This window comes from Eucyclogobius newberryi, unplaced genomic scaffold (assembly GCF_026437365.1).
Source record: "Eucyclogobius newberryi isolate DKJ021-1_F unplaced genomic scaffold, fEucNew1.0.hap1 SCAF_13, whole genome shotgun sequence".
Classification (NCBI taxonomy): Eukaryota; Metazoa; Chordata; class Actinopteri; order Gobiiformes; family Gobiidae; genus Eucyclogobius; species Eucyclogobius newberryi.
Window position 1 is genome coordinate 17,448,726 of NW_027315757.1, and position 18,284 is coordinate 17,467,009.

The following is an 18,284-nucleotide window of genomic DNA, read 5'->3' on the forward strand; positions in this document are numbered from 1 at the left end:
TTCAGACCAAAATGGTGTGGATGGAGAGAGAATATACGAAGCTGACGGAAGAGGTGAGCAGCCTAAAATCTGCCCTGGAGAACATGGAGAATAAAATCAGAGATGATCGGACCAAACTGCTGCAACTGGAGGGGGAACGTCAGCAGCTGATGGAAGCGGTGAGTAGCCTAAAATATGACCTGATTAAAGAGCGGAGGACCACCAGACAGACTCAGGCTCAAAAGGTGCAGCTGGAGAGAGACTATCAGCAGCTGACTGCAGAGGTGACCAGCCTAAACGCTTCCCTGAGAAAAGCGAAGGTGGCTCTGGCCAAACTGGAGGAGATGAAGAGAGGAGATCAGGAGATAACAAAACTAAAATCTGCTCTGATGGAGGAACGGGCTAAACTTCAATCCTTGCAGTGCGAGAAGGTGACAATACCTGCGTCGTCATTCGCTCAACTACCGAAAGTGTATATGGCAAATACACAAGTTTTAACCCAGACTCTACAAGCCGAGGAAGCCCAACTTATCCCTGTCATTGAAAAACTCAACGCTGTTTGGGATTCTACTCTGGCAGAAAAAGACCGGCTGATGAAAACTGAGGAGCAGAAAGTAAAGGAGCTTGAAATGACAGTGACTTCCTTGGATGCGACAAACTCTGCTCTGCTGAAAGAGAAGCAAGAGCTCCAAGACCACTTAACAGCCAAGGAAGAGGCGATGCTGGAGACCATCAACCGACGAAAGAGGAGTGGGTGGTTCTGTCGCACGTAAAGCCAAGGTCACCTTACCCTTCCTTCAACGCCGCGAGGGATGGGAGAGAGCTGAGTAATTAAATGGACAAATCAGCTTGTATATCTATTCCTAAATGAATATAGGAGCTGAAGAATTTCCATTGTTTCCTGTCCTGAAAGCGCCAACATTCCGAGACATCACCAACATTCTGCCATTCTAAGAGACCATGGAATACCAAGAGCAATACCATGAATCAAAGAAAGAATATTTACTTCGACAGTCGAAAATCGGACAATAAATGCGACCTGTGATACTTGCCAAAAAACGTGAAAACAATAAAATAATGATAAATTATAAACAAAATGAGGAAATTAATCAAGATTGGCCCTATCACATCTAAAAAAACTGCACAGCTCAGGTTTTCTCGATCTCTTTCTTGCTCTTTTTTCCCCCTCCAACAATATAGCGTAAAACACATACTTTGAAGACGTACAACTCCAGTAGGTGTCGGTAAAGGCACCTTTTTAGTTTGCTGCCGACCGCCATTAAAAGCAACAGAAGAAAAAGATCAAAAATTGAGAAACGATTGTGTCGCGTTCATATGTATTTATTCATTCTGTCCCGTTGTAGTCGTTAAGTTTGCGTGTCCTCCGACGATTTTTAAAACATTTATTCTCGAACATCTCAGACAAGCTAACTCCTCCCGCACGTTTTCGCTATGAACATTTATCCGAAAATACGCATGACCTCATTCTGTGTCTGTGTGTGTGCGTTTTCCGCTCGTCCTTTCTCAGTTTCAGCACCTGTTTTCTTTGTTCTGCAGAAACGCTCAAATTATAGTCTCTTTCACTACGTCCTCCCTCGCTTCTTTATCTTCCTCCTCTCAAATCTCTCTGTCGCTCCTTCCTTACCCCCTCTTTATCTCCTCTGGTTCCTTCTCTGTCTCTCTCTGTGTCCTCACCCTCTCCTCTTCCTCGCCCTTGTCTTTCTTTTCACTCATTCTCTTTCCTCCCTGCATTCTCTCTCTGCTTCCGTTTCTCTCGCTCCTTCCATTTATCTCTCCTGCCTCTTCTCTCTGCTCATCCTTCTGTTTCTCACCTCCTCTAATCTGTGTTATCCTCGCTTTCCGTCTCTCTCTTTTCTCCCTTCTCCCTCTCTCTTTGCTAGCTCCCCTCTCTTTTTCCTCCTCTCTCACTGCCTTTTCTTCCTCACTCACTCACACTCTTTCTCCCCTCTTCTATCTGCTTTCTCCCTGTCTTGCTTTTCTTCTCTCTCTTCCCCTTCTCTTCTTTCTCTGTCCTCTCGGCTCTCTCTCGCTCCCTGTCGCTCTTTCCTTACCTCTTCTTTATCTCCTCTGTCTCCTCTCCCTTTTCTTCCTCTCTCACTCTATCCTCCCCGCTCTCTCTCCTTCCCTTTATGTTATTTTCTTCTCTCTCTGCTTATCTCTTCACCACCTCCCTCTCTTTCTGTCCCTCTTCTCTCTCTTATCGCCCTTTCTCCCAGTGTCTCCTTTTTTTCTTTCTCTCTCCTCCCTCTCAGTCCAACATTTCCCCTCCTTCCCCCTCTTGCTGTCCCACTCTTCCGTCCTCTCTCGTCTGTCTCTCGTTTCTCACCCATCTGGCTCTCCTCTCTCACTTTCTCTCTGTTTCAACCCTGCCGTTCCCTTATTGGCTCCCTCTCCGTCCTCTTCCTCTTTCCTCTCTTCTTCCTCTCTCTGTCAGTAGTGTAAATCAGGTGCAAATACATCCTCCGACATTAAAGGAGAAGCGTGACAAACACGTGTGAATGCGCCGCTCTCGGACTGTTTCATGTGCGTTGCGTAAGACCATCAGAGGAGCGCGTCTCCTCACACGGGGCCCATGCTTTTTATTTTGTCATCATCGCCGGCCTTTTCAGTCCTCTGTGTTGTGGACACAGCCACGAGAGTCCCAAATTACATCAGGGACAAACAAATAACTATATAGCCTAGATTTAGTTTACTTGTACTTTCATTAAATATACCACAATCGAATTAAAATGGTGCACTAGAACAAAATATTAACGCTATGAAAACTATGTTTGTGCCTGTGGTGAATGCCGTATTTTCCGGATTATGAATCGCCAAAAAATGCATAATAGAGAAGAAAAAAACAGGTCGCACTGGAGTATAAGTTGCATTTTTGGGGGAAATGTATTTGATAAAATCCAAGACCAAGAACAGATATTTAATCTTGAAATGCTAAATCACTAAATCCATTGAATTCTTCTTCCTCTGTGTCACTTCTAAACAACTCCACAAACTCCAGAGGAAGAGGAAGTGCAGATTCTTCTTCTGTGTCGCTGGTTGTCAGTGTGAAAATAATGAATAATATCACATATAAGTCACTCAGGAGTAAAAATCGGCCAAAACTATAGTCTGGAAAATACGGTAGTCATCATAGGTTATACACGTGTACAACTGGCAGTTTGGGAAGAAATGTTGGAAAAAATGGTATGAAATGGCGTCGAGTTTTAAAAAGGATACAATGGCCTTGTCCGAATAATCTGCTTTAAAGTCTTTACTGACCCATCTTCCAAAATGTGAACAGTGCTATTTACAAAAAGTGCCAAAAGTTTGTATTGACAGGTAAGGACGAACTCTAGTGTGCCCCAAGCCCCTCCCATGCCCCTTACATGACAAGATCAAAACAAAACAAGCAACACGTACTACGACGTTCCGTAACATTCCTACGACGATTATATTCACTCAAGAGAAGAAAACTGCAAATTGATTGAACACGATTTCCTTGCGTCACATGATTATGAAAACGCCTAAAAGCGCTACATCTGAGTCAGCTGGAAGTGGAGGTTTGTGCTGCCCAAATCTGGCCCCGAGTCGGGCCCCGAGTCTGGCCCCGAGTCGGGCCCCGAGTCTGGCCCCGAGTCGGGCCCCGAGTCTAACCCTGAGTCTGGCCCCGAGTCGGGCCCCGAGTCTAACCCCGAGTCTGGCCCCGAGTCGGGCCCCGAGTCTAACCCTGAGTCTGGCCCCGAGTCGGGCCCCGAGTCTAACCCCGAGTCGGGCCCCGAGTCGTGCCCTGCGTCGTGCCCCGAGTCGAATGGCTTGCGTCCTGCGGAGTGTGAGGCTGGAACGCCGTGAACCGGGAAACCAAAGGAAACATTTTTTATTTCCAGTGGCCACGCTGTGCGCGTGCACAGTTCAGTTCATTTCAGTTCAGTTCATGCGATGTTGTTCCTATAGCAATAATATTCCACATTATGGCTTTAAAACTCTCTACGGAGAATGTTCCAAAGTATTTCAATGGAATTATGCAGGTGATTTTCCACTTCCGGTGCCAGAAAATGAAAGTGTTATCAAACATTTTAATACGTCAAATAATAATTATGTAAAGTAGACACGTTTTGGAAGCTTACCGATGTGGTTGCTAGGTAACAGTTATAGAATTACCTTTGTGTCCAACCAATAAGTCACATGATTCACACCAAAATTGACTTTTAGCTAAATCTTTCAGTGAAATGTGTATTCTGACCTTTCTTATGCACTTCTTCTATATGTTTCATATTTAGGCGTCAGGTGCGAGTCTTCCTCTGCTGTCAACAAACAAGAGTTTAAATGTGTCAAATGAACAAAGAAAAACAGCTGCAACTTCTTTTTTATTTGTACTTTCTTTAGCCCTTAATCTCACAATTTAAATGTCAGAATAAGTTGCACATCCAGTGAAATAAATGTTGTTAGTGTGTTTACGTAGCTTGAATTGAGACAAAAATAATAGTTATTTTTCTTTTTTTTGTTTATTATTTCAACCAGTGTTCACCACGAGAAAAGAACGACATGCACATTTATGGACAAAAAATAAATAATAATCAAAAATCGATCACATTTTTTAGGGTTCAACTTTGACAAATCTGTGTTTCAGTTATTGTTCAACTTAGCAGCAAATCTGTTCTTAAACCTGATGCATGCCTTGTTCTCCTCGATCTAAAAGAACGCACCGTCGTCATTGGTTGGTCATTGCTACGTCACGAGTTGAGGCATCGCAGGTTAAAACAGTCATTTTAGTGTTGGAAATGGGGAATCTACACTTTATGGAACACGACAACAATAATATGATAATAACAGTTTTACACAAAAGTTAAAGGTGCACTATGTGGACTTTTGTAGCACACGCCGACACGTGGCTCCACAAGCCTTTAGCTGTGGAAATGCGTTTTAATTTTAATCAAATCAACATGAACTTCTATCATTTGTCATTTGTATAATTTAATTTAAGTATTTATTTTTGATTTATTTGGGTTCTTTATTATTTCAGCTAATACACTAGATCAATTATTTATCATCTGATTTCAGTGCATTAGATTCAGGACAATAGATCTTGTTTGTAGCTAATTCAACTTTCAAACGGTAAAAAGAAAATTCCTTCTTATTAAGTATTAAATAATTTTGCATTTTAATACAATTTTAACTATGAATTAACATCGAATTTAACATCTTAACTATTGTAACTAAACATTTCGATACGAATTGATTGACCCCTTCCATTGAACAACAGTTATCATAGTCTACAACAAAGCCATTATTGTTAGCCCGCGAGCTAGCATTTGATTGAATTTGTAATTGTTATTCAATTTATTACTATTGTTATATCCGTGCCCGTTCTCCCCCTGAAAACCTGGGGCAGCGACACGACCCTGGCAAACAAGAAGATTAAACGAAAGATCACAAAAACGTTTAAAACATATTAGTTCTCTACAGGTTAATTTTGACAGTATCGAAATGACCGTTTGAAGTAGTCGTGTTTACACTTTGCTTGCCGCAATCGAGTATTGACGGGAGTTTGCAACATTCTGGTCGCGTTACTGTAGAGTTAGCTCAACGAAACAATCTATTCTTATGTTCACAATCACATTCTTCTCACTTACTCCCACTGTGTTTTACGCCAAGACGATACTATAGATTGCACCTTCAACTTGAAACATTTGTGCGACAATTAACAACTAATAAATATAACTTTAAATCATGTATTGAATAAATAAAAACATAAGAGAAAAAACACTTGATATGAAGTCACTAGTGCTATACTACTTTCACCACAGTCTTTTCAAAGGACTATTCTTCGTAACGGCGTCTGTCAGAGTATTGCTTGAACTGTCCATTTAAGCCATTTCATCAAAAAGCCAAACCATCGATAACTAGATGTTTCCCCTCCCGTCATCTCTCCTCGTTCATTTCCATAAGAATGTATTAATCCCGCTGTGAAACTTCAAGCCTTTTGGGTAATTTCTGACCCAGCTTCTTTGCCTTTTGAACATTTCCAGCTAATTGTGAAGGCGTTTTACCCTTCGCACACGGATCTTTCACGTGTGGTTGTGATTTTTCTCGCGTCATGTTTACACGCAGATTTCGATTGGAGTGGCCACTAGAAGGCGCCCTCGCTCATTGTTTTCCCTGTTGACCCGGTCGTAGCTCGAGTGAGCGGACGGCGAATTGCTAGCGGAGGAGTAGTGCGTGTCCATCATTAGCCGCTCTTTAGCCGCGACGCAAGCGGGAGACAGGGACTGCTGTTTGAGTCTGTCCACCAACACGTCTTCTTCGGACGAGGACGTGCTCATGTCAATTTGGGGCGCGCTAGTCGCTAACCCGGCATTGCCCACATTTCCGTTTTGCGTATCCAACATCCAACATTGGTTGAAGTAGCTGAACACCTCCTTAACCGAACATCTCCGCTCTTGTTCAAGGGAGAGCAACCTGCGAAACATTCGCAAAGCTTCGTCCGTGAACCTCCGCCACTGCGACGGCACGTTCCCGGTGCGGCGTCTTTGCCAGCGCACAAATTCGTCATAAAACGCGTCGTTGGGCATGGCTTTCTCCCACGGGAAGTTCCCGGTGAGCATGCAGAAGAGCAGTACGCCGAATGCCCACACGTCGGTGCTGTAGTCCACGCAGAAGCCGTCGTTTCGGGAGGTGTCGCAGAGCTCGGGGGCGGTGTAAGGAATGGTGCCGCTGACCCGTTTGACCGGAGAGCCCGCCCGACGCGTCATGCCGAAATCAGACAGTTTGACTTTTCGGCACTCTCGGTCGAAGATGAGGATGTTTTCGGGTTTGATGTCACGGTGCACCAGTTTTTTGCAGTGGAGATAGTCCAGGGCGATGGCCACCTGATGGACACAGCGCTTAGCAACCGCCTCCGGGAGACCAACCTGGAATAAAACAAGAGGAGAGTTTATTATCATTGCCACAAACTACCGTTATTTTCGGACTCAAAGCCGATTCTTTTTTTCCCACCCTTTGAACCCTGCGGCCCATACAACAGTGCAACTAATTCATAGGGAAAAACAGCTTGAAGTGCACGTGCCTTTTGCGGCCTGATGATGGCGCAAAATGTGTTGAAAATCACAACATGACTTTCATGTCACCAGCAGCGACGCGCAGGAGCGTGTAAAAGTAGATTTAGCGTGTTTTGCAGTAGAACAGACGCTTCTAAGTGTGCAGCCTTAGTCACGGCAAAACGCACTGGAGAAAATGTGGTAAACGGGTTTAAAATGTGTATTTGCGATATAAATTAGTTAGCGTCTAGAAGACAAGGAAACGGGCGCGCTCGTCTTCTCATGCTCTCCTGGGGCCGCGCGCAGGGACGGTCCCCGCTCCGTACCAAACTCACGCTGGAGTTTGACAAAAAATTGCTTCACGCGCTCTTATTTTTTGACTTAATACCGTTTTTTATATTTCATTTAAAGCTATTTTGCGTTGACAGCGGTACTTTATAAAAAAAAAAATGATAATGATTTATTTTATTTATATTCAGAAATCAATAATCTAGGTGCGGCGGATCCGTGGACCAAGTAATAAAATAACGAAGGCCTAATGATGACTGAAGGAGAAGGGCACACAAGTAATTGTATTTAATATGCTGTGTATGTGTGCTATGTATCAATCTGAAATCACATACAATATATCTGTACCTTAATTTGATGCAGGAGTTAAAGGTAACTATTTGTGTCTGTGTACTCAAAAATGTACAGGAGACACAGGAAAACTAGCTGAGTTTAGTGGTGACATCTACTGGTGGAGACGATAGTTCCACCCTTGTACCTGGTAGGAAGATGCACACTAATAACTTTTTAAGAGATTGCTGCTGGATTTGAGAACCTCCCTAATATCTCTGCAGTGTTTCCGATTACCTCAAATAAAAATGTGGACAGAATAAATTATATGAATTATAATTTACAGGTATTGGCAAAGGAGACTCATGACGGGTGCAGCAGTACAGCAGTTAGCTGCCACCTCCATGATGGCCTACCAGACGTGTGTGACAGTGGACATGCTATTAGTTGAACGTGGGGGAGTATTGAATGTTGACCGTTAATCCCTAATGACACAGCCCCTGACGGGACCCTGACCAAAACGTTGCATCGTCTACGGACTTTAGCGGAGCGTGTGAAGGAGGAGTTTGGAATGGAGATATGCATGAGGATAGATGGGCAGACAGACATGTTCGGGAGATATAAAGCTCTCGTGACATCTTTGCTCACTTCCTTGGCTATTTTCATCGCCATTTTGGTAGACCGTGGCTGCTGTTGCATTCCATGCGCATTCCATGCGTGATATCTTGTGTCATTAATTAGTAATTTATAGTCAAGAAATTACCTTAACAGTAAGTTATTTCACACAAAACATTCAGTAAACAGAATGTAAACAGAATAACATTCAGTAAACAGAATAACACAACAATTCACCCCTTTTTAAAATTTTTTTTTAAAGGTCCCATAACATGCCAAATCGACTTTCCAGAGCTTTTAACCTTCTTACATTGCTATTTGTGCTTCATATATGTACCCAGAGTGTTTTTTTATTGATTCCCGCAGTGTTTAGCTATATTACAGACTATCTCCTTTCCGCGAATCTCCAAACTGACGGGCGGTGGGGCAAGACCGCGTCATAAGGGCAAGCACGCGTCCTCATCCGGACGCTGTAGAATAAACACCAGATTTATTTAGGCTCAAAGTAGTGTTGATCTGAAGTTCTATCGTTTCTCACTCACTCGCGCGGAGCAGACAGCTGTGGGGCTATGTCACGGGTGGGCGGGGCACAACACACGCGCTCTGAGACTACGTCACGGGTTGGGCGGGGGAGCCAGATCGCTCTTCGCAAGGGTGGGGGCGAATATCAAACCAAGCTGTTTGCATTTCCGGGTTGGTGAGGGGGTCCAAGGTCTGGGTGATATTTCTAAACTAATATGTTAAGGGTGTTGCACAACCCTTATTATTATCAATTATACACTTAGGATAGACTACGAAACGTAAAAAAAAGCATGTTATGGCACCTTTAATAGGTTCAGTCTTTTAGGTGGTTTAATCAGCCTGCCACTGCTGGTTCTATACTCCTGCCTCCCCAGGCAGCTCTGAATTAGTCTTTCGTGTGTCCTTTTCTGCCCTCGCCTGCATCACAGTGTCCTGAGCAGGACCTTGCTCGTCCCGTGACCTTTCCGATACATCTTGCTCTGCTGGTCGCAGGTCTACTTTGTTACGCCTGTACAACAACCTGGACAACCTTCAATGTCTACCAGATACAAGCGGGGCCCCACCCGTTGAAGACACACGCCTCTTCTCCACCTGCCCGTCCGATCTCCTGGCAGTGGCTGCATTCTGATTGGCTGGCCTGTGTGAAGTTCAGGCAGATCCTTGGCTCACCTGTCGTACCAAAACTTAGCCCTTTGGTGCCTGGCCTTTCATTTTTCGGACACGTCAGTAACCACGCATGGCTTTAGGAGAGCGTCTGAAAGAGGGAGTGGCTGGGCTGTAGTTTATATCCTCAGAGGGAAGTTTTTCACAATTTTCACAGCAGACTCGGCTTTCCCATTTGACTTTGGATGTCTTGAGGACGACATAACATGTTCAAAACCCCACCCTTTTGCAAACTTTCTAAATGTCTCGTGGTCAAACTGCGAGCCGCAGTCTGTCATTATGTGATCAGGTTGGCCATACCTGGCAAATTGTGTTTTACACTTCTGTATTGTAGTTTCTGCAGTGAGGTCGGAAAGCTGCTCTATTTCTCAAAAGTCTGAAAAGTGATCCACCATTATCAGAACGTCTTTCCCGGCCAGGTCCATGCTGAGGATTTGCCATTCACTTGTGGGAAGTGCATGTGACATCATTGTTTCCTGCTGCTGTCTGTGTGAATATTCATTACAAGCAGAACACTGGCTAACAAAGTCTTTTTTTTCGCTCTGCATATTGGGCCAGTAAAGAGTCTCCCTTGCTTGTCTATAACATGCTTCGCCTCCAATATGACTAACGTGGATACGTTTCAGCATTTCTAGGCGCAGTGATCTAGGGATGATGATTCTCTGACCTTTGAAGAGCACCCCATCCTGTGCGCTAATCTCATCCCTGACAGACCAATAGTCTCGAATGGCTACAGGTGTCTCATCTTTGTGCTCAGGCCACCCCTGCAGGACAACTGTCTTTAACATTTGTAAACAAGTGTCCCCATCTGTGTGTTTTCTGATCTGTTCTAGGCGCTGGCTTGTCACGTTCAGATAATCAGACTGGTTAATGCTTTCAATGTTCTCTTGTGCCCTCTGCAGGATGCCTATGCAATGGCGGTTGTATGTGTCCCCAATTGTTTTTGACGCAACTGTGGCTCTGCTAAGAGTGTCACTAATGTGCATGTCTGAGCCGGGTTTGTATGTTACCTTGAGATTGTAGTTTTGCAAAGTGAGAAGCATCTAAACGCTCTGCAGGCGTTTCGGTGCACTCAAAAGTGACTTGTTGAAGATTGAGATGAGCGGCTTGTGATCCGTTTCTGCTGTTATCTCATCCCTGCCATATAGATAATAGTGAAAGCGCTGACAATACAATGCTCAAGCACTCCTTCTCAATTTATGCATAATTCTGCTCAGTCTGTGTTAATGAACGAGATGCAAATCCAACTGGCTGTCCATCTTGTAGGAGACAGCCTCCTAGTCCCTTCTGGCTTGCGTCACTTTGAATTGTGACATTGTAGTATTTTAAAACTGGTGCTGCTGTGACAAGCCTTTTCATCTCCAGCACTGCTGCTTCATGTTTAGGCAGACAGTGAAACATCACATCCTTGTCCAGTAGCCGACGCAGTGGCTCACTCACTTCTGAAAGGCGTGGCAGAAACTTGGCAAGGTAGGTCACAAACCTATGAATCTTTGTACTGCTTTAGCATCAGTTGGGTGGGCTATGTCCTGAACCGCTCTTATTTTCTCAGGGTCTGGGCGTAGGCCCTCTCCTGACAGAATGTGTCCATGAAATTTTACCTCTTTTACTTTAAACTGCAACTTCTTGATGCTCAATCTCAGTCTTATCTCACGACACCTTTCCAGTAGTGCAATCAACTTTGTGTCATGATCCGCCATTGCCTCAGCATCGGAGTCCCCACATCCCACAATGAGTATGTCATCTGCTATTGGCTCAACCCCTCTGATGGCTCGTTCACACCGCAAACGCTGATTCGCCGCGTGCGCATGCGCAGTGGAGGTGTTGTCAGTCTGGCTTCTCTGGTGTAATGGTGGATAAAAGTTGAGAAAGTGCCTTTTGCGTATTTGCTTTTCAAAGCCCAAAAACGGAGACGCTCGGCAGCGTGTCTGGATCCACCAGTGATCCGAGTTTAGTCAATATCATCATTTGCTTCAAGACTGGATAAACATCGCTCTCAGCTGTAGTTTCGTTTGTCCCGGGTCCTGACTTGTTTCCCGCATTGGTGCGCGGATAAGTACCAGGATAACAACAACTACAGACGCCTGTCCATCAGTCCATCAGGTCAGTACAGAAATATTCATGTCTGAGCGCAATAATAAAGTGTATGTGCTGTGTATGTACTGTGTATCTGATGTGTATGTACTGTGTATCTGATGTGTATGTACTTGTGGTTGTGTATAAAACCAATTAAAAGTACATAGATAGTAAAAATTAAACATAGTTTTCATAGCGTTAATATTTTGTTCTAGTGCACCATTTTAATTCGATTGTGGTATATTTAATGAAAGTACAAGTAAACTAAATCTAGGCTATATAGTTATTTGTTTGTCCCTGATGTAATCTGGGACTCTCGTGGCTGTGTCCACAACACAGAGGACTGGACTTCCACAACACAGAGGACTGGACTTCCACAACACAGAGGACTGGACTTCCAAAACAGAGGACTGGACGTCCTCAACAGAGGACTGGACGTCCACAACAGAGGACTGGACGTCCTCAACAGAGGACTGGAGGTCCACAACACAGAGGACTGGACGTCCACAACAGAGGACTGGACGTCCACAACAGAGGACTGGACTTCCACAACACAGAGGACTGGACGTCCACAACAGAGGACTGGACGTCCAAAACACAGAGGACTGGACGTCCACAACACAGAGGACTGGACGTCCACAACAGAGGACTGGAGGTCCACAACACAGAGGACTGGACTTCCACAACACAGAGGACTGGACGTCCACAACAGAGGACTGGACGTCCACAACAGAGGACTGGACGTCCACAACACAGAGGACTGGACTTCCACAACACAGAGGACTGGACGTCCACAACACAGAGGACTGGACTTCCACAACACAGTGGACTGGACGTCCACAACAGAGGACTGGACGTCCTCAACAGAGGACTGGACGTCCACAACAACAGAGGACTGGACATCCACAACACAGAGGACTGGACTTCCACAACACAGAGGACTGGACGTCCACAACAGAGGACTGGACGTCCACAACAGAGGACTGGACGTCCACAACAGAGGACTGGACGTCCTCAACAGAGGACTGGAGGTCCACAACAGAGGACTGGACGTCCACAACAGAGGACTGGACGTCCACAACAGAGGACTGGACGTCCACAACAGAGGACTGGACGTCCACAACACAGAGGACTGGACGTCCACAACAACAGAGGACTGGACGTCCACAACAGAGGACTGGACGTCCTCAACAGAGGACTGGAGGTCCACAACAGAGGACTGGACGTCCACAACAAAGAGGACTGGACGTCCACAACAGAGGACTGGAGGTCCACAACAGAGGACTGGAGGTCCACAACACAGAGGACTGGACGTCCACAACAACAGAGGACTGGACGTCCACAACAGAGGACTGGAGGTCCACAACAGAGGACTGGACGTCCACAACACAGAGGACTGGACGTCCACAACAACAGAGGACTGGACGTCCACAACAGAGGACTGGACGTCCTCAACAGAGGACTGGACGTCCACAACAGAGGACTGGAGGTCCACAACAGAGGACTGGACATCCACAACACAGAGGACTGGACGTCCACAACAGAGGACTGGACGTCCTCAACAGAGGACTGGACGTCCACAACAGAGGACTGGAGGTCCACAACAGAGGACTGGAGGTCCACAACAGAGGACTGGACGTCCACAACACAGAGGACTGGACGTCCACAACACAGAGGACTGGAGGTCCACAACAGAGGACTGGACGTCCACAACACAGAAGTGTTTTTGATAAAGGGATTTTCATATTTATAGCAAAGACCACATGCTCACTCAAGATTGAGCCCAAATGCCATGTTGTTTACACAGAATGAGATCAAGTTAAATGAATAAAACAGTGAGAAGCTTCTCTTGTATTACTTCTGAGAACTTACTTTACTTTTGCACCTACTTGTGCGTTGTAACACTGAAATTTCACCACTGTGTGGACTAATAAAGGATTATCTCATCTTGTCCTTGTTTGTTTTTTGTTTATGATCTTAAATTGTGGTAAATTAAATAAGTGCATCTTTAAATAGCCACTGATTTTCCCACAAACTACCCAGTATTATGTATATATGAAAAAGGTGCATGTAAACAGGACACACATTTTATAATATAAAATAATTTATTTTGTGGAAAAATAGAACAATAAATAACTATAAAAATGATATATGACCATGGCCTGGAGAAGAGTGCAGAAGATGCAGCTCCAATGGTTCCAGATTGAAATCAAATGAATTATTTTCATATAGTAATTTATACATTTGTTATTTTACACATTCTTTTGAATGAGCTGGAACCCTCTGCAGGAGAGGAAGCAGATGGAACATGAGGAGGGTCAGTCCCAGAGCGCTGCCAGCACCTCCCTCTCAAAGCTGGAGGACTCTGGCTCCAGGACCTCTTCCTCGTGGTTCTACAAAAAAAACACACATTGCAATTTAGATGACACAGGCTAAAAAACAAATTGTAATCCAACCAAATGCTTTTACACCTGTGGGTGCAGCAGAAGGGCCAGCATCCCCTGAAGGAGCAGGGGCAGGAGGAGCAGGAGCAGGAGCAGGAGCAGCAGCAGCAGGGGCAGGAGCAGCAGGGGCAGGAGCAACAGGAGCAACAGGAGCAGGGGCAGGAGCAGCAGGGGCAGGAGCAACAGGGGCAACAGGAGCAGGGGCAGGAGCAACAGGAGCAGGAGCAACAGGGGCAGGAGCAGGAGCAACAGAATTAGGAGCAGGGGCAGCAGGAGCAGGGGCAACAGGAGCAACAGGAGCAACAGGGAGGTCTGAAGGCAAATCCAGATCTTAAAGAACATTGTACAGCAGTTATATTTGAGCCCAGTACATTTACTGCAATATTATTCAAACTTTTACTATTATAATACAGTATATGAAATGAGAAACATATGTTGCCAATATCATTTTCCAGTTTCATCAGCTCTTTGATAACTTCACACACTCACTAGAAGCACAATGAGCTGTGCACTATAGATTCTAGAGCACTAGTGATTCTAGTGCACTTTCGATTCTAGAGCACTATAGAGTCTAGAGCACAGCTGATTGTGTAAACATTTCTTTGAGGCTGTGGGACAGTTAAATAGTCCTGACATTAGATTGTAGTCACTCATTTCGCTGTTCGAGTCAGTAATTTAAGTTTTGTATCTACGTAATGTATGTCTCAAATGCATCAAAGTATTTTTAAAGTCTCATTTCAGGTGGATGAGATCTCTTGTTAGCATTAGCTCGTAGCCTAGCTCTGCTAGTTGAGCAGAACAACTCTTCTGACAGCCCTGCTGCTGCTTCTTCTGGCTCCTTCATGTGTCCCTACTCTTCTGCAGATAACTCTGAATAAACACATTAACTCGTCAAACACAAACCAGCGCAAATTATTTTGACCGCATCAACTATCAACACGTAGATTTTAATTGTCTCAAAGTTATAATAACTTACCCCACAGTCCAGTCTCCTCTGATCCTCCTCCAGGCTCGTCCTTCTTGTCTTCCACCAAAGACACACATAAAGCTCCTTGTGTTGACACAACGCACTGTAGTTTATCGTCTGCCATTGTTGTGGCGCCGAGGTTCTTCTCAGGGGAAATGCGAGTGTACGTCCCTGGAGCGTCATCTCTGATTGGCTGCTGCACCGCCTCGCCGCAGAAAAGCTGAGCAAATCTGAACTTTTATGCGGCAAACAATTTTGAGGCATTGAAGCTTATACGCACGTCAAAGCGTCTTGAGCGGAAAACACAAAAGCACCCGCGCCGAAAAAGCAGGAATCGCGCCGCAAAAACGCAGGAGGTGCTCGACGCGCGCTTACATAGACTTTGAACGTAAACTGGACGCTTTGGCCGCCGCGGTCTGAACGCAGCATGAGGCCTGTCAAAGGTTCATGCTGCTTACTTGATACACTTGTAGCACATGCAACATAAATTGATAAAAATGTATTCATAGTTGTGATGTGTTCTCTAATTAATGTCATGGAGTTCTGTTTTACTTCAGCTCAGCTGATGCGGGGGCGGGGCTGGAGGTATTAAGGCGCAGGTGTGCGCAGGCCCCTCTCCTCGTGTGGACATGCGGCTTCTCTTTTGTTTGGACACGCGGCTGCTGAGAGCCGGAGGACTAAGGACCAGTGCGGACACCAGGCCAAACGATCAAAGGAATATTACCCGGAGTTTGGAGGGTGATTCATTGCCAGCTGATTGGACAGACCGGTGAGAGCGCTCCTCTTTGTTGTTTGTTTGCTCCGCACGGACACGCGCACCGCTGCACGCTCCGCGGCGCGCGTCATTCGGACTTTTTGCGTTTTGTTGCGGGATTTAAGAACTGTTTTGGTTGGGAGTGGATTTATTCTTTGACATTTTGACTTCGGGAACTTTGGGGATAATTATGGACGCTGGGAGAACCTGCGCCAAGGGCACAGACTAAAGACTTAAAGGGGCCCTATACTAACTTTTTGGGAATTATATTTTGCTATAATTTAAAGTGTCCGAATATAATTTGGTTGTTAAAAGCTGTGTCTCTTTAATTTCATGTTCTCAATGCACATCACAGCGGCAAGGGTATTTAAATCATCTTAACCCAATATATATATATATATATTTTTGATTGGTAATTCTCCTTTGGGATTGTTACAGATGCTCCAAAAGGGAGCTTGAGCCATCGGAGTCCAGAATGTTGTCATGTAGCTGCTTTCTCTGTCCAACTTGCATTGTAGAAAAGCATCACGTGCATCCACAAGTGTGAAGACTCTGGCCTTAGGGAGTTTGTACAGTACGTCATCGAGTGTGGGCATTTGGTAGTGAGAGCGCCTGAAGGCTTTATTGAGGGTCTTTGGATCAATGTAAATTCTGAGTTTTTCAGCCTGCTTCAAGTTGCTTATCCATTCGGTTGGCTCAGATACTGGGGTTATGTGACCGTCTTTCTCATCAGGCTGCGAAATAGACGGGGGCCCGGGGCCCGTAACCAGTCAAATCTCCGGCGGGCCCGCGGTTTGAATTAGGAGGGGGCCCGCCGTGCTCCTGTATTTAAATTCCTCGAAAAAAAATTAACCCAAGATTTAACTAGTAATTTGGCCATTTTCGGGGCATTTTCATCGCTTAAGTTTAGTTTTGACAGACATGCCACTTCGCAGTCTTCTCTCTTCTTGGTCGAGCGGTGTCCATGATCTAATTTCGATGAAAGCGGGCATCTGATTGGCCGCTGCGTTCGTGTCGCGTTCATGTGTCCTCGCAAATGCCCGGTCTAATTTTGCGGCAAAAGTGAAGACTGAATAGCGGACTAAGTAAAGTTGTTTACAGCAAAAACTGTCGCTGTGGAAGTACCTGACTCGCTCTAAAACCACAATCTGTGTTTGAATAGGCTCCACCTGCCAAGCAGTGTCCACCTCCTTCAACCCATTTTTTTCATTCTTAGACTAAGCAACATCAATGTTTAAACGATCATTTAACTGTTCCATTATAAAGCTCAGAAAGTCAGAATGGCGACCCTCGGCCATTACAGCGGCTACAGTTTCCTTAACACAATGTCAACAGTTGAACACATCAAATCACTGCAGAGCCTGGAAGTGCGAGAGGACGATGTGTTTTTGGTCACTTATCCATAATCAGGTCAGTTCTGAAATTACTTATATGTTGTGTTGTAACTAGAGGACAGTTTACAAAAATTAATGTCTCAATATTTTTAGGGGATTTTCCCGATTACTAGAATATGATATTTTTGCAAAAATTGTCCCTGTTCTAAAACAAAATCGTCCAAAAGCATTTAAAGAATATAGACCTGTTGTGTGAATATTGACCAAGCTATTGTCATGCATTTATCTTGTCTATATCTCTGTCATATTTATCATAAGGGACACAATCTTTCTTTTTTATTGTGTACTTCCTTTATGTCGCTGATCCCAGACTCTGGAACAAACTGTCCCCCGACATGCACCATCACAGATTTTAACCTTTTTTAAATCTAGGCTAAAACGTATTTATTCAGACTGGCTTTTAACACTCAGTAATGTAATGACACTTTATTTTGTACAGTTTTTTGTTTTTCATTTAGCTTTATGTTTTGTATTGCCTTGATTTTATTGTGAAGCACTTTAAGTGTTGTAAAGGGCTTGTGACGTAGGATGGCTGGAGCGGTGTCAAGTGAGACGAGAAATAATTGTGGTCCACATTTTTTAAATTTTCAATCATAATAAAGTGCAAAGATGCATGTGCAAAAGGTTTGGAGGCCACGAGCTGTGTCCTCTCCAGCAGCAGAACCAGGAATCTTCTTCTTGGTTTTTTTTGCCAGGTGGCAACCAACGTTGGGTGCATTTCCGCCACCTACTGTGCTGGAGTGTGGGTCAGAGTATCTGCACTTATGTATCTACACCTCAAATAGAACAAGTAATAATGGTTCAGGTGCCTTTTTATCTTGTCCACACAATTGGGTTGAACTATAAATGATTAACAGGGATGTTGACATTATCTTTTAGCTCATAAGAATGTACTTAAACCTCCATAAACTGGTTGAGCCTTGACCTTTGGCAGAAATAACCTCAACCAATCCTATAGTTGCAGATCAGATCTGCACAACAGTCAGGAGGAAGTTTGGACCATTCTTCTCTTGGGGCCGTCTGGTGTGAATCACTCTCTTGAGGTCATGCCACAGCATTTCAATTGGATTGAGGTCAGGACTCTGACTGGGCCACACCAGAAGGTGCATTTTCATCTGTTGAAGCCGGTCTGTTGTTGATTCACTTCTATGCTGAGGGTCATTTTCCTGTTGCATCATCCATCCTCTGTTGAGCTTCAGTTGACCGACAGATGGTCTTACGTTTTCCTGCAAAATGTCTTGATAAACTTTGGAACAAATTATTCCGTCTGACAGCAAT

The 18,284-nt window shown here is 44.7% G+C and overlaps 1 protein-coding gene across 1 annotated transcript in view; it reads right to left on the reverse strand.

Annotated features, from left to right (window-relative positions):
- Positions 1-5,536: 5,536 nt before the first annotated feature.
- LOC140358106 (serine/threonine-protein kinase SBK1-like) overlaps positions 5,537-18,284 on the reverse strand; it is a 32,473-nt gene continuing 19,725 nt past the window's right edge. The window contains exon 3 of the mRNA XM_072442768.1: positions 5,537-6,887. Coding sequence (XP_072298869.1) covers positions 6,078-6,887 — 810 coding nt within the window. The 3' untranslated portion in view covers positions 5,537-6,077. The remainder of the gene's footprint in view (positions 6,888-18,284) is intronic.